The 26095-nt window shown below is 40.1% G+C and overlaps 1 protein-coding gene across 2 annotated transcripts; it reads right to left on the reverse strand.

The window, feature by feature from the left end:
* Positions 1-85: 85 nt before the first annotated feature.
* On the reverse strand, positions 86-25721 carry Vha44 (V-type proton ATPase subunit Vha44). 2 transcript variants are annotated; one of them, XM_074105097.1, is made up of 13 exons: positions 25577-25721; positions 22913-23046; positions 20737-20838; positions 19546-19597; positions 9820-9917; positions 9206-9294; positions 8882-8980; positions 8342-8465; positions 7638-7769; positions 6928-7025; positions 6648-6786; positions 3069-3166; positions 86-549 (listed from the first exon to the last, which is right to left on the reverse strand). In XM_074105097.1, exons 2-12 carry the CDS (start codon positions 23039-23041, stop codon positions 3074-3076), a joined length of 1155 nt encoding a protein of 384 aa, XP_073961198.1. In that variant the 5' UTR covers positions 23042-23046; positions 25577-25721; the 3' UTR covers positions 86-549; positions 3069-3073. The 2 variants fall into 2 exon arrangements, with proteins under 2 accessions (XP_073961198.1, XP_073961199.1); XM_074105098.1 differs by lacking the exon at positions 25577-25721 and adding an exon at positions 25182-25386.
* Between the last annotated feature and the right edge of the window lie 374 nt (positions 25722-26095).

Below are 26095 nucleotides of genomic sequence, written 5' to 3' on the forward strand. Positions count from 1 at the left end.
AATAGTGTCACCCGAGGATAATGAACACAATATGCATAAGATAATCAATGATGAGGCGAAGGGAATAATGATTGAAACACACACAAACAGTAACTTGAATAATATTTTTTATTTTATTATGTACTACACAAGTTATGATGAGGAATGTTCTTATTTACATAAATTTCTTCCATTTCATTAACTCCAATATAAATATCATTGAACATTTATTATACAGCGTCCGAAAGGGATGGATAATATGTAACTACTCTAACGTAGACCGCAACAGAACTGTAATACTGAACGTAACTTGTTGCGTTTGACAAGCATAGCAAGCCTTCAAAATACTTCAAATTCAAATTCAAAAATCTTAACATTAACACAATCAACCTGAAAATAAAACTGTACACGTAAAATACTTCGCAATTGATTTTATTGTTACAGGGTAGGTAAATAATTTGTCGAATAGATAAATATGCTAAATAAAATATAATTTATTGTACATTTTGTAACAGATTGCAACTATTGCTTGCTTGCGCAAGGCGACGCGACGCGGTGTAAAGACGGCACCTGCAAATAAAAACGAAATTATTGTAGTTTTTTGTTTCTATTTTTTTTTCGAGGCTTAGGGCCGCCACATACACTCGGAATGGGCGTTTTAAAAAAAAGCGTACCCTTTCTTTGTTTTCGAAATTTTCGAAAAAATATGATTTTCCTTCTCAGAATCAAGAGCACAATCGATTCCGATCATTTAAAAAAAATCCACATTTTTCATACTAAATTTTATGAGTAAGTTTTGTCACGCCCCTACTGAGTGTATGAAAGAAAAACGTCGCAAAACTGTCATTTTTTTAAACTATCGGAATCGATTGTGCTCTTGATTCTGAGTAGGAAAAACCATATTTTTTTCCAAAATTAAAAAAAAAGAAAGGGTACACTTTCTTTTTGAAAACGCCCGAATTCCGTTTCGGAATTTCGAATCGAAATATTTCATTATCGAAAATTTCGAACGCAGTAAATACATACAAATCTATGGGACCTACCACATACGGACAGTAGTTTTCCGTTCGAAAATTTCTCTGATTCGGAATACCGCGTGATGACCTGTGCGTTCGGAATTGAAATAATCTATTCACGCTACTCACTAGATACTGTTGCGTGAGGTTTTTAAGTATGGCTTTCAAAGTCTGTTGCGAAAGACCTGATATCGCATGCCACATGTTGCATAGTTTTGTTCGGAAAAATTGGAGGACGTTTCTGTCTGACATTCATTGCCCCGGAGCGCATATTTGCCAAATGAATCAGTAATGCAAAATATTCACGTGCGTAGCTCACAAAAACTATGAGATTTGAATTTCGCTAACTAGCGTATGGCGGCGGCCTCTTCGAAAGCCCCGGTCTCCACTGAGCGAGCCGCCTTGCGTAGCAGCCATTTTCAGTACGATTTTGAGCCTTGCGTCGAACAAAAGCATGCCTCATGCGCTTGCCTCGCGAGGCGGTTCGCTTAGGGCCAGTACAGACAGACTGCATTCCAGCCGCAACGTAACTGCCAACTGCCGACTGCCTGTAGATTTCAATTGCAGTCAGAGTGCAGTTGTGCCGACTGCAATCCAACTGCAACGAAAAATGTATGGGCGGTCGGCAGCAGGGATGTAACGGATGTGGTTTTATCGGAACCGAAAGCGGAACCAGATGTTTTCAATTTAGTTCATCGGAACCAGAAACGGAGCCTGAGTGATAGGTGGACGAGATGTTAAGGGTAGGTCAACTAAGCCAGCTAAGCAACTAAGCTAGTTTCTGACACTCGCGATCACAATCAAATGATAGTTTTCGCTTAGAAAAACTGACATTTGATTGTGATCGCGAGTGTCAGAAACGTTACGTAATTAGCCCTCTGTATGTTGTTGATGTGCGCCGCTCATGTCCAGTCGCCGTGCTAACCATTGACATCCGATATAACTTCCGTTTCAAAAGTAACGGAACCGGAACCGAAACGGATGTTTAATATCAAACGGAAGTTCTGACTTTTTGACGACCAGATGGCCTAGTGGTTAGAGAACCTGACTACGAAGCTTGAGGTCCCGGGTTCGATTCCCGTGTATATTTGCATGAATACGAATGTTTGTTCTCGGGTCTTGGGTGTTTACTATGTATAAATGTATCTATTATATAATTACAACACAAGCTTTGGTAATACCCTAATTACATTTATCCGTAGTACCCATAACACAAGCTTTGCTAAGCTTACTTTGGGACTAGGTCAATTGGTGTGAATTGTCCCGTGATATTTAGGTATTTAGGTAAAGGAAACGGAATCGGAGCTCCGTAACATCCCTGGTCGGCAGTTGCGGCTACGTTGCAGTTGGACAGTCCGTCTGTACTAGCCCTTAGTGGAGACCCGGCTTTAGTGACTGTGCCAGCCTCATTGGAAGACTCGACGGCCACATTCGTCAAACACTTCTGCTATGCTCAGAAACAAATTCTCTGGCTGCAAAGGAGTGCTTGATGAACCTGTGTTCGTATTGCATCTTCCGATAAAATAAATCTTATCAGCTGAAATGAAATAAACCGAAAATGGGGCGTGCATTAAAACCAGCTTTTTGAAGAAAATCTAATAATCATACTATTTAGCTGGTATTGAATGTGTATTTTATATTTATATGTTTTAAAGATCTACCTAGCGGACCCGGCAGACATTGTCCTGCCCGAAAAGCACTAAATTAAAATTATGATAACATGCAAACAACAACGCCATCTAGTGGGTCCAATTGCGTTTTCAAACCATCAACCAACGTTGTTTTACCATATCAATTATTTTAAGTGAATATTTTTCTAGGCAATTATATAATAATTAACTTATTGACAGTTACGAAACCTATGAACATATATCGCATTGAAAGTACAGGATTTTTATGACATGCCGTATGGAGTGAGTGCTGGAGTGTTGACTCTATGCTGGGACAGCTAGGATATGTCAGCAAAGATGGCTATACCCTACCATGCATAGCATCGTAAGAACTAAAATAAGGTCTTATGTATTTTACGTTTTTGGCCAATAAATTAGTCAATAAATAAATAAAGGTGGTTACCAGGTTTAGGCCTTTTCGATCATATCGACGTTGACCTTGTAGCAGACGTAGGGGAAATATTCAGCTGAGCCGAAACCGAGACCGGCTAGCTCGGCGTTCTGTAACAAATTCAGTGACATTAATACGTGTAAGTGTAGGACGACCGACGATGTTGCGGTTGCGGGCAACTGGTGGATGCAGGTGGCGACTTGTTAATTGTGGGTGTTGCAAGGGGAAGGGCTTTGTGCAACAATGGACGTCTTTCGGCTCATGATGATAAAACCGTTTAGAATTGCAGGAAAAATCATGCAAGTTGCATTACATTACGGCGCTCGATTGACCACCACAAACTCGTTGGCTTTACGGCCTCGCAATGTAAAGCCTGACAAGTTCCTATTTAGCACTAGGTGGAACCCTGTCGCAGGGAGCCTCTGCTGTCGTTATCAAGTTTTTTTTGATAAGTGCGGAAAATGCTGACTGTGACAGGATTCTACCGAGGGCTAAATAGGAACTTGTCAGGCTTAATGCAACTTGCACGATTTTTCTCGCAAGTCTAAACTCGTGTTTAAAAAAGCGTAAAAGCGTGCGTGCGCGTGTATACAGTGCGTGCGTGTGTGTAGTGTGTGCGTGTGTACATACGTCGGCGGCGCTGGTCCCGTGTATACAGTGTGTGCGTGTGTACATACGTCGGCGGCGCTGGTCCCGTGTATACAGTGTGTGCGTGTGTACATACGTCGGCGGCGCTGGTCCCGTGTATACAGTGTGTGCGTGTGTACATACGTCGGCGGCGCTGGTCCCGTGTATACAGTGTGTGCGTGTGTACATACGTCGGCGGCGCTGGTCCCGTGTATACAGTGTGTGCGTGTGTACATACGTCGGCGGCGCTGGTCCCGTGTATACAGTGTGTGCGTGTGTACATACGTCGGCGGCGCTGGTCCCGTGTATACAGTGTGTGCGTGTGTACATACGTCGGCGGCGCTGGTCCCGTGTATACAGTGTGTGCGTGTGTACATACGTCGGCGGCGCTGGTCCCGTGTATACAGTGTGTGCGTGTGTACATACGTCGGCGGCGCTGGTCCCGTGTATACAGTGTGTGCGTGTGTACATACGTCGGCGGCGCTGGTCCCGTGTATACAGTGTGTGCGTGTGTACATACGTCGGCGGCGCTGGTCCCGTGTATACAGTGTGTGCGTGTGTACATACGTCGGCGGCGCTGGTCCCGTGTATACAGTGTGTGCGTGTGTACATACGTCGGCGGCGCTGGTCCCGTGTATACAGTGTGTGCGTGTGTACATACGTCGGCGGCGCTGGTCCCGTGTATACAGTGTGTGCGTGTGTACATACGTCGGCGGCGCTGGTCCCGTGTATACAGTGTGTGCGTGTGTACATACGTCGGCGGCGCTGGTCCCGTGTATACAGTGTGTGCGTGTGTACATACGTCGGCGGCGCTGGTCCCGTGTATACAGTGTGTGCGTGTGTACATACGTCGGCGGCGCTGGTCCCGTGTATACAGTGTGTGCGTGTGTACATACGTCGGCGGCGCTGGTCCCGTGTATACAGTGTGTGCGTGTGTACATACGTCGGCGGCGCTGGTCCCGTGTATACAGTGTGTGCGTGTGTACATACGTCGGCGGCGCTGGTCCCGTGTATACAGTGTGTGCGTGTGTACATACGTCGGCGGCGCTGGTCCCGTGTATACAGTGTGTGCGTGTGTACATACGTCGGCGGCGCTGGTCCCGTGTATACAGTGTGCGCGTGTGTACATACGTCGGCGGCGCTGGTCCCGTGTATACAGTGTGCGCGTGTGTACATACGTCGGCGGCGCTGGTCCCGTGTATACAGTGTGCGCGTGTGTACATACGTCGGCGGCGCTGGTCCCGTGTATACAGTGTGTGCGTGTGTACATACGTCGGCGGCGCTGGTCCCGTGTATACAGTGTGTGCGTGTGTACATACGTCGGCGGCGCTGGTCCCGTGTATACAGTGTGTGCGTGTGTACATACGTCGGCGGCGCTGGTCCCGTGTATACAGTGTGTGCGTGTGTACATACGTCGGCGGCGCTGGTCCCGTGTATACAGTGTGTGCGTGTGTACATACGTCGGCGGCGCTGGTCCCGTGTATACAGTGTGTGCGTGTGTACATACGTCGGCGGCGCTGGTCCCGTGTATACAGTGTGTGCGTGTGTACATACGTCGGCGGCGCTGGTCCCGTGTATACAGTGTGTGCGTGTGTACATACGTCGGCGGCGCTGGTCCCGTGTATACAGTGTGTGCGTGTGTACATACGTCGGCGGCGCTGGTCCCGTGTATACAGTGTGTGCGTGTGTACATACGTCGGCGGCGCTGGTCCCGTGTATACAGTGTGTGCGTGTGTACATACGTCGGCGGCGCTGGTCCCGTGTATACAGTGTGTGCGTGTGTACATACGTCGGCGGCGCTGGTCCCGTGTATACAGTGTGTGCGTGTGTACATACGTCGGCGGCGCTGGTCCCGTGTATACAGTGTGTGCGTGTGTACATACGTCGGCGGCGCTGGTCCCGTGTATACAGTGTGTGCGTGTGTACATACGTCGGCGGCGCTGGTCCCGTGTATACAGTGTGTGCGTGTGTACATACGTCGGCGGCGCTGGTCCCGTGTATACAGTGTGTGCGTGTGTACATACGTCGGCGGCGCTGGTCCCGTGTATACAGTGTGTGCGTGTGTACATACGTCGGCGGCGCTGGTCCCGTGTATACAGTGTGTGCGTGTGTACATACGTCGGCGGCGCTGGTCCCGTGTATACAGTGTGTGCGTGTGTACATACGTCGGCGGCGCTGGTCCCGTGTATACAGTGTGTGCGTGTGTACATACGTCGGCGGCGCTGGTCCCGTGTATACAGTGTGTGCGTGTGTACATACGTCGGCGGCGCTGGTCCCGTGTATACAGTGTGTGCGTGTGTACATACGTCGGCGGCGCTGGTCCCGTGTATACAGTGTGTGCGTGTGTACATACGTCGGCGGCGCTGGTCCCGTGTATACAGTGTGTGCGTGTGTACATACGTCGGCGGCGCTGGTCCCGTGTATACAGTGTGTGCGTGTGTACATACGTCGGCGGCGCTGGTCCCGTGTATACAGTGTGTGCGTGTGTACATACGTCGGCGGCGCTGGTCCCGTGTATACAGTGTGTGCGTGTGTACATACGTCGGCGGCGCTGGTCCCGTGTATACAGTGTGTGCGTGTGTACATACGTCGGCGGCGCTGGTCCCGTGTATACAGTGTGTGCGTGTGTACATACGTCGGCGGCGCTGGTCCCGTGTATACAGTGTGTGCGTGTGTACATACGTCGGCGGCGCTGGTCCCGTGTATACAGTGTGTGCGTGTGTACATACGTCGGCGGCGCTGGTCCCGTGTATACAGTGTGTGCGTGTGTACATACGTCGGCGGCGCTGGTCCCGTGTATACAGTGTGTGCGTGTGTACATACGTCGGCGGCGCTGGTCCCGTGTATACAGTGTGTGCGTGTGTACATACGTCGGCGGCGCTGGTCCCGTGTATACAGTGTGTGCGTGTGTACATACGTCGGCGGCGCTGGTCCCGTGTATACAGTGTGTGCGTGTGTACATACGTCGGCGGCGCTGGTCCCGTGCGACTGCGCGGAGTGGTCGAGGTGCGCGTACAGCTGCTGCAGCACGTCGCGCAGTTTCTTCATGCTCTTGCGGGAAGGCGCCAGAACCACCGCTTGGAAGTTCACCGGCAGACCGTATCTGAACACAAAAAACAAAGTTCATAAATGGCCTCAGAGTTGCTCAGCGAGCTATGTAAAACTACAGGAAGATCTGCTGGTGCTTGGTCGGCACTTGGACTCTAAAAGAGCTAATATTGTTAGCTGATGATACGACACTGACCTTAGCACGGACTCTACGAAGACGCGTAGGGCTTTGACGTGTATCCAGGCGCAGAAGCATTCGGAGAAGTTCACCTTCAACCACCGTACCAGAGGACCCTGCACAAAAACATTTCTTTAATAACTAAGCTAACTATGGCTGGTCTTGCAACGCCCTCGGGTACAGCTAGCCGTGTACTCCCGATCTGTCCGCTACAACCCCCCTAACGGTGTATACTCTACCGTCCGCTACAACCCCTAGCGGCATGTACTGAACTGTCCGGTACAACCGAGTAGCGTGTACTAAACTGTACACTCCAAGTGCTCCAACCCCCCTAGTGGCACGCACTGAAATTTCCGCTTCGACCCCTCAGCGGTTAGAATTGGATTGTCTGCTACAACCTCCCCTAGCGGCATGTACTTAACTATCCGCTCCAACCCCATACAACTACACTCCCCCCTTACCGCTACAGCTCCTTAGCGGACAGTTTAGTAACTGTCCGCTACAACCCCATTAGCGGTGCATTGAACTATCCGCTACAACCTCCCTAGCGGCGTGTACTGAACTGTGCGGTACAACCTCCCTAGCGGCATGTACTAAACTGTCCGCTACAACCTTCCTAGCGGCGTGAGTTAAACCGTACGCTACAACCCGCTAGCGACGTATACTGAACTGTCCGCTACAGCCCCCCGTAGTGAACTGTCCGCTCCAATCCAACCCCGTGTACTCACGAACTGTTTCTTCTTGTCTGTGACGAGCTTGGTGATCTCGTTCTTGCCGGCGGCGAGGTCGCTCTCGTTGTAGCTGAACTCGCGCACCACAAACTTGCGCTCGCGCGCGTGCAGCTTGAACTCGTCCGCCACCTACAAACAAATCATCATATTCTTCATCTACACATAGTGCAAACTTATACATCGAACCAATGCACGCCAATGTCTAGCTTATACACGTCACACAGCTAGGCGTGTAGGGCTGTAGTTCTCATTTGGGCGCAATGCGGATTGGGAACTTCACACGAACCTTTACTTATTGCTTGCCTGAATTTCATTTTCCATAATGTATAATTTTTAAATGACACATCATAACTTATTTATTTCTGCAACAGTATTTTCTTCAGAATTAATATTAAATAAACTAATCGAACCTAACCTACTTATAAGATTTCATTAAAAAAGATCAAAACAGAAAACATAACGGTTCTATATATTTATTTTAGCAAGCGTTGGTATGGCAAGTTAAATTACGTGAAACGATCATCATCATCGTCATATCAGCCGTAGGACGTCTACTGTTGGACAAAGGCCTCCCCCATAGATCTCCAGTTGCTTCGGTTGGAAGCAGTCTGCATCCACTGAGCCCGCACATCTGTGGACGTCCTACGCTGCGCTGATATGTGCTGTGCTGCGATGAGTAAACAGTGGTTATTTTTTGTTACCTTCTTGAAAAGCGTCACGGTGAAAAGTCCATAGTCATTGTCCTGATGCACGAGCTGCGAGGAGCGCGGCACGATCATGTCCGTTATCTTCTCGTAATTCGCGTTCCAATCGTTGAACATGGACCTGCAATACGGGTTGCGAATGTTGCAATACAGGTCGCGAATGTTGTAATACGGGTTGCGTTTGGTGTAATACAGGTTGAAAATGTTGCAATACGGGTTGCAATTGTTGTAATATAGGTTGCGAATGTTGAAATATAGGTTGCGTATGTTGTAATACGGGTTGCAGATGTTGCAATACGGGTTGCGAATGTAGTAACACAGGTTGCAAATAATAAAATATCGCGGATTTCACTATAAGAAAATCATGCTCCGAGTTTTACTCGACAAGAGTTGATAGGCAAGTAATATGGTATGGTGGCCGATCAACGTTTTGGCGGGCAAACTCAAGTGCCTTGGCGGGTCAATTTGTGCCCCGCCAACCTGGGTTTGGGCAGCGTTGGAGTGTAAGATAAACAAAAAAAACAGAGGGGTCATTACTTGGGCACGATGACGAGGAGAGTGGTGAGGTACTCGCTGTCCAGTATGAAGTGCTCCTTCTTCACCAGATCCGTCAGGTTGCGCGTCAGCAGACTGCCGCTGCACACACACACATACGCACACAATTATAGACAAAAATTTAAAATTTTCTTTTTCATTAACACGTAAGGACCTCTGCAAAGTAGTTAACGCAAATTATGCATTCTTATTTATCTGCACGCGGACGTCATGAACCGCGAATAATACAGCGAAACAGCCTTCGTATGAATTTCGCATCTTGGATGTTGTAAGAAGTGGAATGATTGAAAAATATCGAATTCTTACGTTTGTTTCTTCTCCAGGTTTTGCAAGTTGCCCTTGAGTGCGTTGTAGGCTGCCGACTTCACTTTTAGGTCTGCGTCGATCTGGCCCACCTAAAGTACACAAGTAGTTTTTTATTAATGAACCATAATTTTTACCCGACTGCCCTAAGGAGGGTTATGTTTTTTGTAACATGTATTGTAGCTTTGACTATCTATTATTAAATTTTGAACACACTCTTTGCGGGTCCTTAAATAAATGGTCCTCTCATTCACTCAAAATTAACTTTAAAGGATAAATAAATTAGTGATTATATCACGGATAGAGATTTTCGGAAATAAATCCGATCCACATTGGAAAAACCTTAACTTGAAATAGCGAATTTACTGTGTTAAAAAGTGCTTGCTATAGCCCAAATTTAATTGAATAAAGATATTATGTTTTGACATTCCAATTTCATTCAAAACCGTCCAGCCGTCACACACACACACACACAAATTTTCGCTACAAAGGATTATTCTATTTAGCTATGAAAGCACCAATTTTCACTTCACTATTTGTGATGTTCAATAAAGAGTTAAGTATTGTACTATATAGTATCACATTCACATTCCACTTGCGCAATGTCGTCAGCTCACCTGTTTGCTGATAATATCAGCAATATTGCGCAGACTCTGCTTGATGGGATACTTGGCCATGTCCCATTGGAAGCGGGTCAGGTAAGTCGGCAAGTCACCTGCAAAAGCGCACGAGCGTTAGGGCAACCATACAACTCTAACAGCCACGGTAACGAACGTTCAGGTCGATTTACAAGAGCTGGCAACAATGGATTGAATGAGTGAATGAATTACCTATTTGAATACACTTCACACCAATATGAAAATGTCATGAATCAGTCAATTTCCTACCAAAATGTCTAAGTGACATTACACTACTTTCGTTCAATCTACTCATGCCAGCTCTTGTGAATCAACGTGTACCTACGCGACGAGCGATTCTCTAATATGTCTGTACATTGCGTGTGTTGTTAGTCAGCCGCTATAAGGCGAGCATGCTGACCGCGCAATGAATAGAGAAATCCCTCGCCCCTCTGCCGCTCGCGTACGGTCATAGTAAGTGTACTTTTCACTCAAATACATTGCTACAGTAAAAAGTGAACGAATGAGAAAAAAAAACATATTTTTTAACGTCTAAATTAAAAAAATACGTTCTCAAAAGCACAGATTCTTAACGGGACCAAGAAGGCAACTTATCTAAAGGACAGTCTAGCTCTATAAGTTTTCGTTTAAAACAAAAATGCAAGTTTTTTCGCTGATTATTTACATTGTCATACAAACTACATATCCAATCCATACTAAATTTTAAGTCGTTCGGAAAAGTCTCGTGCCTACGCCTGCCGATTTTTTGTGCAAAGTATTTGAGTAAATTAGTTTAATATGATCTTTTGTCATGATTGGAAGAAGTATTGTATGATGAATGATTTCCCTAACTTTTATATACGAGGGGCTGGATGTTTTTAATTATTCGTACATGTTGCATGGATTTTGTTGAAAAATATCAAAATATTCAGTTTCTGCAAAAAAAAAACATCCCGATATACGTTAAACTGTTTTTTTTTTTTTAATAAGTCTTATTGTTTTAAGTGCTTAGAGAAGCGATATAAAGGAAGCATTAAATTTCTTAAAATTTATACACCCACGAGATAGACGGATGATCTGATTAAAGCCGCGGGTTTACTGTGGATGCCGAACCGAAGCAACTGGAGGTTTAAGGGGGAGGCCTATCCAAGGAGAACCACAGTAAACGTTCTAAGGCTAACACGAAGATGATGACAAAATGTATACAGTTTATTGGTTTAATTTAACTGAATCCTGTAAAGATTTTTTTATCGGATTTTTTGATTCATTATTCACGCCATTGATGCGGTAGATTTGGAACATCGATCATTTTGTAATAATGTTTGGAAACTTTTACTATTATTAACCTTCGTAATGTATTTTGCTACATCAATAATTTATAAATAACATAATGCAAATATCTGTTTTAAACACATCCGAAACTATAAATGATAATCTACATCTACAGACAATAATATTTTAATTTTATTTTATTTAACATGTAACTAAACTACTAGACCATCTAGATCTATTATTTACTTGTCTCCCACTAAAATACATGCAACATGTATTAAAAAGGCCTAAAGTAAAAACTAGGTAAGTACAGTTTCTTAATTTTTCACTTTTTTCACATGTGCATTAAAAACTGAAAATAAAAGGCACAAATTAAAACTAGCAAATACACAATCCATGCTTCATACATTGCACACATAAAAAAATCAATTCAATACTACAGCATGCATACATTTATTCATGCTCTCATACACAACCGTCTACGACCAATGCAAAGCTGTACATAGAATTTATACATATTCATATACATAATTGGTGGTTATATAAAATAGTAATAACTTATTCTACAATCATTTACCTGTAGCTAATTTGACTTAAATTTTCAAGTAAAAAAAATCTTATAAAATACTTCAAAATAACCCTGCTACGGGCAATCGGGTAAAAATGCAGTCGAGTCGCTACCGTAATCTTCATTTATTATTTAATTACATTTTAATCTTTAAGCAACAAAGTAAAACAAAATGTGAACAAAAAATGTTTGGAATATAAAAAAGTATTATCGAATACACATTATTATAAACTAGTTTTAAGAAATTGGTATTAGCATTAAAAAAATGATTTAAAATGAAATTAAACAAAAATAAAACGAGGTCAATTATTGTTAATGAAATATTTAATAATGATCAGAAATGAGAGAAATTCGGCATTCATCTTTTGATAACGTTATTTACGCAAAATGCACTAACAGAAAATGTGCTGTTTCACGTATAACTGAAAATAGTAAATTTATTTATTGCGTTTAGTAAAAAGGCGACATATACTGTATATTAAAAATTAAACATTGATGCAAACTAAAAATAAAAACTTAAAACAACAAAAGCTGAAAAAATACATGTTTTAGCCGTGAACCTTTTATATAAATATATAAAAACTTCACTTCGTCAACAATTATAGGTAATTAAGTAAGTATATAGCGGTTATAATTATATTTGAAAGCGACATTGAGAGGTGACAAACAAACTTAACAGACCAGGGTTTGTCACAGTACGTTTCTTTCCAACTATGTGTAAACAAGACAGATATAGGTATAAAGGTGCTACAAAACCGCTGCTTAAAAAAACGGTGACGGTACGGAATCGCAGTGACGCGGCGTATGCGCACCGTTTTTTTTGCATGCTTTCCACACAGCTGCTTAAAATATGCAAACGGTGCGGAATCGCAGTGACGTGCCGTAAACGTCACGACTTTTGTTCGGAAAGACCTGAAGGTTACGACACGTCTGCGATTCGGTGTGGAGAGCATGCGATAAAAACGGTGCGCATACGGTGCATCACTGCGATTCCGTGCCGTCGCCGTTTTTTAAGCAGCGGTTTGGTCGCACCTTAAATCTGCAATAAACTCTAGTGTGCTAAGATACATGTTGGGGGTAATACTAGCCAGTGTCGTAGCGTCAGCCTAAACTTATAATTATTCGTAGTTTACACATCTGCACTGCAGTGTAAATACAAATTTACAAAAGTCTTTGGCAAAGAAAACTGTAACCAGTAATCAAAATAGTAAATTAAATAGACATATTGTACAAACTAAGCGTCGTTTCTCAGTAAAACTGATAAATTTGTGCAATTTTACAAATTTAGGATGGCGCTTGATAACAATTCATACGGCCAGCGCCAACTGCTTATATACCAAACTTATATTAACTTAAAGCCAAGTTTAGACTTGCAAGAAAAATTATGCAATTTGCATTACAGTGCGGCCTTCGATTGATCACTTCCAAGTTTAAACTCGTTCACTTTACAACCTCGCAATGTAAAACAACTTGCACAATATTTCTTGGAAGTCTAATTCCACCCATTAAACTGTATCATACTAGAACCGTCACCGTTCCGACAAATGCAAAAAATATTTGTATTAAGAATTGTAGTCCAATCGGCAAGTAAAGGCTGACCAGAAATATAATAAACCTGACGCGAGGGCAGCACTTCTACGTTTTATATTGCAACATTCTTTACATTTTTTTTTTTAAATGGCTTACTATACGATACCTATCAGCCATATTGACAACGGTGTCAGACAGCAATAGACAGATGACATTTGAATTTAGTGTTAACAGTGCAAGAAATTAGTTCTATTGGTTTTCCGCAATATGGCGAGGTTTTTTATAATTCTGGTCAGCCTTTATATCTGGATCGGCCAGTCACAGACTAAGCACGGTATACGATTTATGCAGTTTTCGACATGCGATGTTACTAGACTGGCGCTTGCGACGATGACACAGGCGAAATAACGCTAGATGGCGTTAGTGTCGTGAGGTCATTGACGTTAGTCTTGCTTGCGATTGGCTCGTGTAGCTATTCAACCAATCACAAACGTGACCACAGAATATATAATAGTACTGACGTACAGAATGGCCACGCTCCGCCCCGCACCGGTTCGAGTTACCCCACCCCTCAAGCGCAGATTGCAGGAAAACCGCAGGAAAGCAGTCGGGCGCGCAACGCGATGTATGTCGGTCGCACCGTTGTCGCACGGTACTAAGTTCGGGAGCAATAATTTTGCGAACGAAATGGTGATATACTGTGCATTGTATGGGTGTTTGCCAACAGCCAAAGATAAGAAAAGGAGTTTTTTTCGATTTCCTAATGTAAATAATAATGCTTTCTAAAAGTATCGCGATTAATACATGAAATAACTAATTATTTAGGTACCGAATAATTCGTTCTAGTTTGTAGTCATATATTTATTGTAATTTGAAATAATAATGCTTAAATACATAGACAGACACATTTTAAGTAGGTTAAAATAAAAATATATGATCAACGATTACATTTATTTACACATCTAAGCCATAACAACATACCCTATAGTACTAGGGTTTTGCGATAGTCAGCCCTGTGTGTCTTACGCACACATTGACGCGTGTACAGACGTCGTCGTGCCTATGTAGATGCAAGACGCGTATTTTGTATGGCGTGGCCGCCCTGTGACGTGACGCAAATTTGAAAGTTGCCAAACGGATATCGCGATACTAGCGCCAACTACCTACTCTATCAGAGAAACCCTCATTCGGAATGTACTTACAGTGCATTACATCGTTTAGTACGGTCTCGTTCGACGGTGTACAAAATGCGTACGAAATCAGTAATTATAGTCTCATGTCAGGATGGTAACGGCTATATGGTACGGTCTAGGAGCACCTTTGACGCAATCACTGCCTTCACAATACACCAAATAATATCTAACGCAGGCAGCGCTGTACGTAAAAAATATGGATTACATTACAAACTAGGATCGAAGGGGCCTACCGGATGGGAAAAGGTTCAAACATTACTGACGTTGAAGAAATAGTCCCTTGTTGACTTTTTTTTTTCATACCAAATAAGGCTTCTTATTATGTGGTCTAATATTGAGCTCGCTCGCAAATGTCTAATCGTGCTACATTGCATTTGTAACGTACAGGATATAGATGCAGGCAGGTTATACCACTTTATAAGAGTCGGGGTAATTACGGACGAGCAATATTAGTCAGGGGTTGCAGTCACTAAAATGTCTCTATCCAATGTCAGAAAAGCACGTATCAAGCCGGGTCTACATTTTGTATCATTTTAGTGTACTAAGTAAATCGAGTTGCTCCACATGTTCGGGCTAATTCGTATCGTAGCCCTTCTGAGATCACACGCCACGGCGGCTGCACCGCTCTTTGCAGCTCTCTTGTGCGTTTCGCAGAAGCCGCCGTGGCGTGTGCTCACAGACGGAAGAGCTACGAATTAGCCCGAAACATGTCAACCTGAACACGATTTCAACCGTGACTTTTCCGGGTTTATGTCGTTAAGAGCTTCAACATTCATTGATAACTTTTATTTGGCAGATAAAGGTAATGCCATCTTCGTCTATTCGGACAAAACAAACAGAGACGGATCACAGACATCTCTCACATAAAATTAATCAATCAATGGTGAAGCAGAGGGTAAATATGGGAGTCGCGGTAATTTCACATTCAAATTGACTAAGGGACTATTTCCCAGCATCTGTGCTGTGTGCCCTAGACCTTGCGTGAGCACGTGTCCGTGATGGCGCTCCTCGTCTTCGTCGTCTTCCCAGCGCGGCGAGCTGCGTCCGCTCGACGCGAGCGAGCACTGGTCGCGGTCGCGGTCGCGGTGGTCGCGCTCGCACGGCCCCAGCTCGCAGTGGTCGCGGTGGTCGCGCTCGCACGGCCAGCAGCCGTGGTGCTCGTCGGGGCAGTGGGAGTGGGAGTGGTGCTCCGAATACGCCGAGTCACAGACGGGGGACGTCGGCGACGGCGGCGAGCCCCCGCCGGGGTCGCCGTACGAGTCCATGCCTGACGCGTGACAGTTCGATAGTTCAAGAGCATCCTTCCTAAGTGTTTGTTTCCTTTTAAAGGACCCAATCTCGAGTGCACTAAATCCTTGATGGCTACTCCTTAGTGTTTCACCTCACAGATGCGTTTTTACGGCGACCGGATACCCTAGTAAATAAAAGCCGACTACGAAGCTTGAGGTACCGGGTCTGAGCACCGGTCAGAGCAAATATGAATGTTTGTGCTAGTTTTTTTTTCAATGTTGGGTATTTGTCTAATTAAGTACGTTTAGCAAGATTTTCTAAGTTAGGGACCAAGTAAATTGATGTTAATTGTCCCATTACTTTGTATTTATTAATTCTTCGCAAGATATAGAGATTGACATTAGGTACGATAGCAGGTTCAGAGGGTCTATTGCGCAAAATTTCTGATACTCGCGATCACTATCAAATGACAGTTTTCGCAAACAAAAACTGTCATTTGATTGTGATCGCGAGTGTTAGAAACGTTAAATACTTGGCCCTCAGATTCCGCAATTTGACATGAAAACCGCTCTTATTTCAATACAAACATTTTTTCACCACTTGCCAGTTTTATTTTAGTTTTGATGGGAGTCCAGCCAACCTGTTTTCTACTAAATTTTAAGTAACTAAAAACATGTAGTCAGTATTTTCTGCATGAAAAAATCAGCACTTTAGATAGATTCCCATTTAAAAGATGATTCATGTACCCCAGGCTCAATGTTACTTTCAAACTTAAAGCTGAGAACTAACTAACTACACGTGTTTAAAACTTCAGCATTTCCCACCGCCAAATTTAATTACCTACACTATTATGTATATCAAATCCAGGTAGTAATTGCGGTCGGTTTTTAAAAGTTAGTTTTTCGCTCGTCCTAATTTTAAACCTAACTTTCCTCAAGCAAGTATAGACTTGTCATTTTGCCGCCACAATTTTACACGCAGAAGACGTTCCACATTGATTCATTTAAAAATCTCACTAATCATGTTATTGGATGTATTTAAATTCTCAAACGTTCTTTAGGAAGAATGCTCTCCAACCCGCGTCATACGCATCATACGGCACTAATGCATAATAAAAGGAGGAGTTAAATAAATACAGAACATTATACATTTTCATCCAGTTTATGAAGGAATATTGACAATATTTTATTTTACTATTAAGAAAATTGCAGTGTAAGTAACACTTCTTTATTCGTGTAACACTAAGAAGTATACAATGTGAAAACATGGTACATAAAGGCAACTTGGCCTAAATATAGGACTGGCACATTTTATAATGGTAATTTAACTCCTCCCCCTAAATTTGGCATCATCCTTGTAAGTTCCACCATTAAAGATATTGTAGAATCGTTGTGTTGTGAATAATTCGCTGTTTAATGACGCCGTAACGTTTTTATACGCCTATAAAACACTCTTCAATTGTCCCTAAGCTCGCTTTATTGTAAATAAAATAAAAATAGGATTTTAGTAAGGAAGGAGCTGAATGTAAAAAAATAACTTGGGAAAATAATGAACTTAAAAAATGTAATAATATCAAGAAGCGCAAAGCATAGACTGTATGTAAAAGCTCATGGCTAAGCTATGAATGTCTTGTGAGGCAGTGATTGCGATATCTATGCTATGACGACATAGTATTACATCGTATACCGAAACATTGTGCAGTACAATTTCTAACTTAGAACCTAATAATTGTGGGAGAAAAAACTTAACAATAACATGTTAAATTAATTCCGAGACACTTACATGTGCTATAAAGCCAGTTACTGATTTATACACTAAACATCAAAATTGACACAAATATATCTTAATTCAACGGATCGTGATGTAAAGACAACCTACACCTGACAGTTACCTATAGATTTATTTAATTTTAACTTTATATGAAAAAAAAAAAACCTTATAAAACATCTGACTATTTACTATATCTGGACGAAACAATTATTTTTAATAAAAAAGTACAAACGTCGATGATTCTGAACATTCCTACTTTTAAAAACAAAACATACAAAATATGAAAAAGCGACGGACATGCAAACCAGAAGACTACATTTTAACGCGACGGTCTCTAGATATCGAATTACATTCACCATATAATTATACCACAACACCCACATCCTAACACTATCACATAAACAGGTACATATACGCATTGTTACATATACTTACTTACGGCAAAATATACATATATCATATACACGATATATCCTTTCAAAGCTCCGAAAGCGCGCAACTTCAAAAAGCTTTACAAGTACTACGTATTATTTACTCACTGCCAAAAAACTTTTTCCACTTTTCAGACACTGAAATGCAATTCCAAATACTAATTCGCAATCATCTACAATGAAAATACATATCAGATAGTGCTTAAAAACGTCCGAACATACATTAGAAAAGAAGCGTTAAATAAGAATAATGTATGCGACGAGCCCTCTTTACGAATAAACTAAAGATATTAAAAAATACGTAAATTACTGATGACTTCATATAAAGCAGCATGAGTGTAGAAACAAACCGCTCCCGTTCATATTTCACTATTAAGAAACTTACTAAAACCAAACACATAATTTTAATAACACTCACCAAAATGTTTACACTAGAATTCACTGCACAAGTTTATTCATGGTCCATAAACGCCAACACTTTGACGATATTAACAACGTTTTTCTTTTCATAATAATCCTAGTACAGTACAACGATGGCCTAAGCAACAATCCATTCGAAACATCTATCTATATACAATTCATTTCATACGGTGATGATGCATTTAAAATGTGAAAGAGGTCGAAATAGTCTCAAGTAAACGAGCCTCTTTAGTAAATAATAAAAAAACATTCGTACATTACCAACGAACACTGTCCACTCAACATTCTTAGCCATTTTAAAAAAGTGATTTCGAATCAAGGAATCTTTGACAGCTATTCAAACTTGGAACTAAAATTTTCGCATATTTTGACGTCTGTGGCACAAATACCGATATTACCAGTAACGTTGGGTGATTTTTATAATATACTGAGCGGCAAAAAATCTAGCCCTCAAATGTGTGCAGTAATAGGTAATTTTGTATGAAGGGTGGGCCAAATTTTTTGCCGCTTAGAATATAAATAGACTCTTTTTTAATCAATTTAGTTTCTAGTTTAGTACAAAGATTCATTGATTTTATTTTAAATACACATTAGTGTTAATAATGAATGAAATATTAAAATATGTACTCAAAAAAAATTGTTACATCAGTGTTATGGGATGTGAAAGTGAAAAAGTTGTAATAAAATAAATATGAAATGAACATACATTCTTATATACAGTGCAAGTTTTGTATTGCAAATAAAATTAAATAAGAAAATTAGATATAGTAAAGACACCGACTCCTTTTTTTATTTTTTTTAAACGTCAGTGTTGAAAAAAAAGATACATGCAAAATATACACAAGTTGGTAACATAAATAACAAAATTAAACAGGAAGTATAAATAAAATATAACCATCAAGATCCAGCGACGCATGCTAAAATTTTTCGCACTACTCCTGTGCTTTTATTTCTTTTTCTCTACATCATTTCATTCTTGTCTATGAATTAGTTTTTCATGCTGGCAACTTTTTCTCTCAACAGCCTATTTCCTGTCTAGCCCAAAACATGCCATAATTGAACTCTAAAACTTTACATGCAAAATTGTCCTCTTTAAACTTTATTTATTCTTCTAAGACTCAAAATCTCATTTTCATCTCGTTAAAAACAATTTAGAATGGCACCAAACAAAGTACCGTAATTGTTTAATTTATAATACTTCAAATACCCATCAGAATACTATACTAAGAATTGTTTAACAAAAACAAATAAAATGTTTAGTGCCACATGAAATAAAAATCAAAATCCGCAAAAATTTAAAAAAGTCACTTACTGTTGTTTGCCATTAAATTCTCATGGAGCTTGTCGCGCTGATCTTCCAGCACCTGGCGATTTAAAAATAAACGAATATAGACCTAGGTTATTTATTTAAAAAAAAAACAGAAATTAATTATTTACAATCAGCGACAACAAATCATTCAAAAATATTTTTTTGGTTATAATAGACGTTAAAAGATTCGTAGCCTCAAAAATGGCAGCTTAAAACTACCTATTACATAATATATTTTTAGAAAATAGTATATTTTTAGAATGGGTTATAGTGTAGGAAATGAAGCAAGTTGTTGTATGGAGACCCATGCATTAATTTCTCAGCCGATGAAATTTTTGCTTGGTTATTGTATAGTATGAGCCGAAACGAACATAATAAATATCCAAAAAAAAAACACCTATGTTTGGTATTAATACGTAAAAATACAAATCTAATTAATTTTACCAATTAAGTAATTTTTATGTGATACTAGAAAAAAATCTAAAACTTTTGTCTAACATGAGAATATTCTTTTAGGCCTTTTTTGACGCTCATTTTCATTGGAAAATTGCTCTGTCATTTTTTTCTTCTTATGATCTTAGAATGTAATTTAGCGTAGTGGGCAAGAAAATCCAAAAAAAATGCATACCCAAATTTATGTATTTTAGAACTATTAAAAACTAGGAGTGGAAAATTTCTCAGCCTGATTTCTTTTTAAATATATACTAAGTAGTCACGTATACACTTAAATCCAAAATATCAAAAAAAAATCCCGCTTGTACACCCCGCTCCCTACACACTGCTCCTGATGTTTCGTTTTTTATAGTTGAATGGAAAGAAAACTGTGAACTTAATGAACTTAATTATATAAATAAAATGGATAGAGAAATTTTCCACAGCGAGTAAAAAGACAATTTCTGAAAATAGTAGTTACCTACATGGTAAATTTTTTAGATTTTCATTTTGTAGGTATAAAACGACAATAAAATGGCATTCCAGTGAAAAAATAGACGAAGCAAATTTTCCGGTTCAAGACACGCCAAAAAATTATATTTTATTAATATTGGTATTTATGCTGGGATATTTTACGCACGCACGCACATAACTCTGGCAGTCTGCTAAAATGTAACAGCACCAGAAGCACTGCCTTCCACCTGGTCACCGACCTGCTTGTTTCCCCCTATCAACCCCTATTATATAAAAAAAAATCCTCACCTCTCCGAGGTATTGGGCGACTTTTCTCGTGACCGCCTCGACGAAAGTGTCCAGCTTGCCCAGGTCATCGGACAGGCCCACCAACTGATCCAATGTCCCCACCTGTGAGCAAACAATGTTTCATGAATCTGAGTTTACGGAATTTGGATTCAAGCCACACTCCAGTACGATTTTATTACTTTACTTATACCTTGCGGGGAGAGGAAATCAATTTATTTTATTTAGCTTCATGAATGTCAAAAATACTTAACTCATCAACATACAAATTTTTATCTTTAGTCTAATCAACTTTTCTCATTTCCAATAGATAAGGAAATCTCATACAATCCTGAATTTGTCATAACGCACACATTTTTTTAGCGAAGAGACAAAACAATTTGATTGAAAATAAGATTTAAATACAGTGTTTCTTTTTAAACCTATATAACTGATTGGTTTTTTGGAATCTTTTTGTATTTTTTATTTCGACTCCAAATTTGTTACTTTTACGGGTATCCCGTGAAACAATATCGAAAATACAAACTGAGACATGGATGCACAGAAAAACCAGAAAAAGAACAAAAAACCAATCATAATTTGATTGCTTAGTAGCGACATCTCTTGTCTGGGTGAGCGGTTAGTTCCGAAAGAATGTGATGTCTGTCGACGAAAACATAGATGTCGCTAGTGCTGCTGCTTAAGTAGCATAGTAGAAATAAGAGACTTGAGATACATATCTCAAGCATACATACATACATATGCATAGGAAAAAATCGTGTCTAGATTCCTGTCCAGCAGTGGTGTAGGGGTTATAGCACGCAGCACGGATTGCTGAGGACCTGGGTTCGATTCCCAGTGCTGGTCTCTTTTTCTGGTTTTTCTGTGCATCCATGTCTCAGTTTGTATTTTCGCTATATAACTCTCTTTCAAAATGCTTTTGTCTATGCAGTAGGTATGACGCAACTTGAGTGTGCCTCACACATTAGTAAGTATTGCTTTCTCTGTCTCATCTTGAATTTTAAATCTTTATAACTTTGTAATGCTTTGTAATAACTTTTTGTTGTTTTTTCTCTTTTAATAAGTAAGTGTAGCATTTTTTCCGTTCGATAACATGCTTCATCGAATAATTTTGCGAAAAGTATGTAAATTAACTATACGCATATGAAATTGTATGTGTGGAAAATCTAAGCACTGGTAAAGGCGACCGGAATTTTTTACACAAGAAATTAAAAAATATCAGAGAATACATTTAAATAATTTTTTAACCTTACCTATTTTACAAAAAAAAAAACAGAAATAGAATTAAACAAAGTCACTTTTACACTGAACAAACCGAAACTAACAACCTATGTATACAGAAATAAGCGTTTCTGTTCCACAAGGGTGGCTTTATGTACTTGTAGTATGGACTATCTAGGTCAAGGTTCCCAAAAGGGTGTCACCAAATTTACACCTAACCAGAAGTGTTTTACAATTCGCGAGGGTAGAACGTGGCTTCTTTATCAGTAGTAGAAGTAGACCTTGTTTAGAGCTATTTCTGTACAGCTACTTTATATGTACCTAGTTGAAAGAGAGGACAAAATTAAAAACGAAAATAGCATAATTTTTTTTAAGCGTTTTTCAACAAAAATACTCCTCAAGATTGTTTACCCTTTTCCTTTACTTTATTGATTGTTTACCTCATTGAGCCTGTACAAGGTTTTGCTTAGTATGGGCATGGGACTAGGTCAATTGGTGTCAATTGTGCCATTATATATTTTTGTGACATATAAATGTCAAAAAACTGATGAAAGCGCTATAGAAACGATATTTGTATTTATGTACAGTCAAACCGGGTATATATTGACTGGTCGAAAATTGTTAGTCATAATGTAATGTTTGACATAACTCGTTTTTTCTCTAAAACCATTTATTTTTCAGAAGTGTTATAAAACAAACCATAGACTATTTAAAAAACGATGAAAAATGTATGGTTTCAGCGGATTTTTTTTTTATGACAAACAGTACATTATGACTTATAAAATTATGGCAGTCGAAAGGATCCCAGTCAAACCACTTGATTCCTGACCCACCGTAGAACGTTCTCACCGTAAGTGTCATAATAAATTCCCTTGTCTGTCCAGCAACGCGATATTACTATGACTTATTCTACAACAAGATTCCACAGTGGGTCAAGATTCAGTTGGTTTGCGTGTACCTTGAGGTCGGGGATCGGGAATTTGTAGTTGACGCTGAGGTTGCCCGACTTGGTCGCGTTGTTGAGGGTGTCCCAGGTCTGCTGGCACGTCTTGTCGCCCGGGGCGCTGATCACCCAGTACTCCGACATCTTCACTGTAACAGGAGACACGCTTATATAAAACTAGCTTTTCGCTTTGGTACATCTGTTACTCATTCTTTTTTTTTGTGTTGTTGTGCTGTTGCCTGCAACACCGTCTGTATAGAATTCGTTTATTGCTATCCCGCGGGAACTCTTGGGATAAAAATTATCGTATGTCCTTTCCTGGGACTCCAACTATCTTCTCTTCCAAATTTAATCTAAATCGGTTTAGACGTGATGAAGTAACAAACAAACAAACATCCAAACCTCCAAACATCTTCACACTTTCACATATATATTAGTGGAATAAAGATCAATAAAAAAACTATGTATTTGTCCAGATATCCAGGTAACTCAACATACAAATTTTTTCAAACACTTTAGTAAGAAGGATGAAACATACAAAATCTGTCTTTCTAGACTATTTCAGTAGATATTTGAAGTCAAAGGTGTCACACTTTAAATTAAAAAAAAAAAAAAAAAAAAATAAATGCATGCATTCATTTAAAATAACCTGCTGAGACATTCCAGAATTTAAACACAAGCCATATAACTATTTTTTTTGGGATTTGCCCTATTTTTTTTTACTTAACAAAATATTTATTTATAATTATTTTTTTGTAACTTGAAACAATTCCTGTCACTCCAGAAGTGCCTTTCCAGACAACTCTAAATTTAAATAGACATCCAAATAGAAATATTCACTTTCAAAAACTTATTGGACATTAGGAAAACTGAGTAAAGCAGAGTTTAGACTTGCAAGAAACAAAGGGCATTTGGTATAGTACTATTCAGAACAAAGTGTACAAGGTACCCTGGTTTGATTGTGCCAGCCTTCCCAGGGAACTACTTGTGCTTGCATTTCGTGTGCGATCTGGTCACATTCCACTAAATTATTTCCTAAATTTGATGAGAGTTGTACAATCACCCTTGTGTATAGGTTGTAATAAGACTGAAGACCTCCTTCATTTTCTTCTGGAATGTGATCAGAATAAGGACACCAGAAACAGGTATGTGGATGGTATGGATCTGTTGAATGAAAGTGTAAATGTGATTCTGAGTCATCCACTTTCAGAAGAAGCGATGCGGATTTACAAGTTCATCAGACGGGCCTTTGCATCCAGACTAGGTTTCGGCACAAGAGAGTGTAACATATATCTGAGGCCCCCCATGAGGCTGGCATAGTCACATTTAGTGTACTGAAGCCTCGTTAAAATTGCAATACGTTTAAGTTGCATTACATTGCGAGGCCATAAAGCCAACGAGTTTGTAGCGGTCAATCGAGCACCGTAATGTAATGCAACTTGCACGATTTTTTTGCAAGTCTAAACTTACTTATCTGTAAGAGTAAATACAGTTAAAAAGGGTTCACAACTACCTTAATGATTATGAAAATAACAATTATCCCCTTGTTTGCTTAAGAAACGGAACCATACAAAATTTAAGGCTATAATTTAAAATTTTACTTCAATCTCTAGTTAGATTATATGAGATGGTGAAAGCTACAATGTATTTTTTTCACTGTGCTTTGTATAAAGGGTTAAAGTTGTTTGATTTTAATGGCTTTCACTCTTGCTTTTAGGAGTTATCCCGTACTCTAATTTTTGATAAAAACACCGGAGTGCAGACATGCCCTAGACGGAGTCGACAGATAGTAGAAGTGACCCATTTACTAGCAGAGTGGAAGTGATAAAACCAAGGTTTCTTCTACTTTTTCTTTTATTTTATTTTTAATGACATGACATCATGGTCCTAAACAATCAGATGTTCAAATATTGCAGTTGTGAGTGATGTGACAAAAACTCAAATCTGTAAGCATGTGACTTGATCAGGCAATAAAATTGCAAACTGACCAATTTATAATGTTGCTACTGTGTGATAGTTAGACCATCAGCAAAACATCACCATAAATTGACATTATAGCACTGAAGCCTAGCCCAAGTTATCTAATTCTACTAATTATTAGTGAAATAAAGTTTTTTTTTTAAATGTAAAAGTCCTGTTGCCAAGCAAGTAACTTGAATTAATCCATTAAATGAAAATCTTACAGCATAATATGTATCACTTTGCCTCAAAAGACTACTAAACACGAAATTGATGTTCGTGCGTCTAATATTCGACACTGCATAGTAAACCATTAAGGACTGACCTTGAGTTGTAATTAAAACTCCTTAGAACACCACATCAGGCCAGAACCTAGGCAAATGCGCAGAGTTCATGGTAGAAAACATAAATAGTAAGATTTGACGAAAAAATCGATTTCGTACAGAATTTCGAGACGTCTTTTTACTTGCGAATGTGGGGAAGCAAGTGGTGCTTTGCGCGGTACGGCTCAGTGGGATTGGGAATCAATATCTGGCACGCCCGCCCGGCGCCCGCGGGCACCCAGACACCCAGGCGCCACTATAACGATACGATCGACAAATTCACCCCAAACCACCCCATACTACACCCGTCACTATTTTGACACATTCAAGTCCCGCGCAAAACGTATTTATCCACACAACACGCACTAATAAAGCCCAATAATAATACTGTACTCACCTAGAGCTTATAAATTAATGCTGTTTTACAGTAAATATTAGAAACAGCTATAATTTCGTGAAATCACAAGACGTCGGGACTAGCCCTGCTTCAGCGCCATGAAAATTCACGTGACGCGGTGCTGCCACCTACAACGACTGGTACGGACAGCTGATTTACGTCAATTGTCTATGGCGGTTAAAGTTTTTGAGAAGTAAAAAAAATAAAAATACATCAAACTAAATTTTAAAAAGGCATTTTAAACATTGAAAGTTATTGAGCTGTATTACTGTGGTTAAGTATTTCTATTTCGTTATTAAAGCTGTAAAAATATATTTTTGTGATTTTTGACAGTGTCATTTTTATTTTTAGTTCTTTGATGTGGCAAAAATAAAATGATCGTTCATCCAGAAAGTTCACAATATTTGCTTAGTTTAATTATATTTGATTAATTTATTATTCTGAACTATTGCTTTAAATATCGCTATTTAATTTTAATTAGTATTAGCATTGATTGGTGGAGCAAATTGAAAAATCCTA

This window comes from Choristoneura fumiferana, chromosome 22, assembly GCF_025370935.1.
Source record: "Choristoneura fumiferana chromosome 22, NRCan_CFum_1, whole genome shotgun sequence".
Taxonomy (NCBI): Eukaryota; Metazoa; Arthropoda; class Insecta; order Lepidoptera; family Tortricidae; genus Choristoneura; species Choristoneura fumiferana.

Bases quoted from the DNA above. Each gene is read 5' to 3' on its own strand.
- Vha44 (XM_074105097.1), bottom strand. From the start codon at position 23,041: ATGTCGGAGTACTGGGTGATCAGCGCCCCGGGCGACAAGACGTGCCAG. The intron at 8,466-8,881 runs GTAATGACCCCT...CCCGTATTGCAG, and splicing joins CTCCTCGTCATCGTGCCCAA to GTCCATGTTCAACGATTGGA. The intron at 7,026-7,637 runs GTGAGTACACGG...GTTTTTGTGCAG, and splicing joins CAGACAAGAAGAAACAGTTC to GGTCCTCTGGTACGGTGGTT.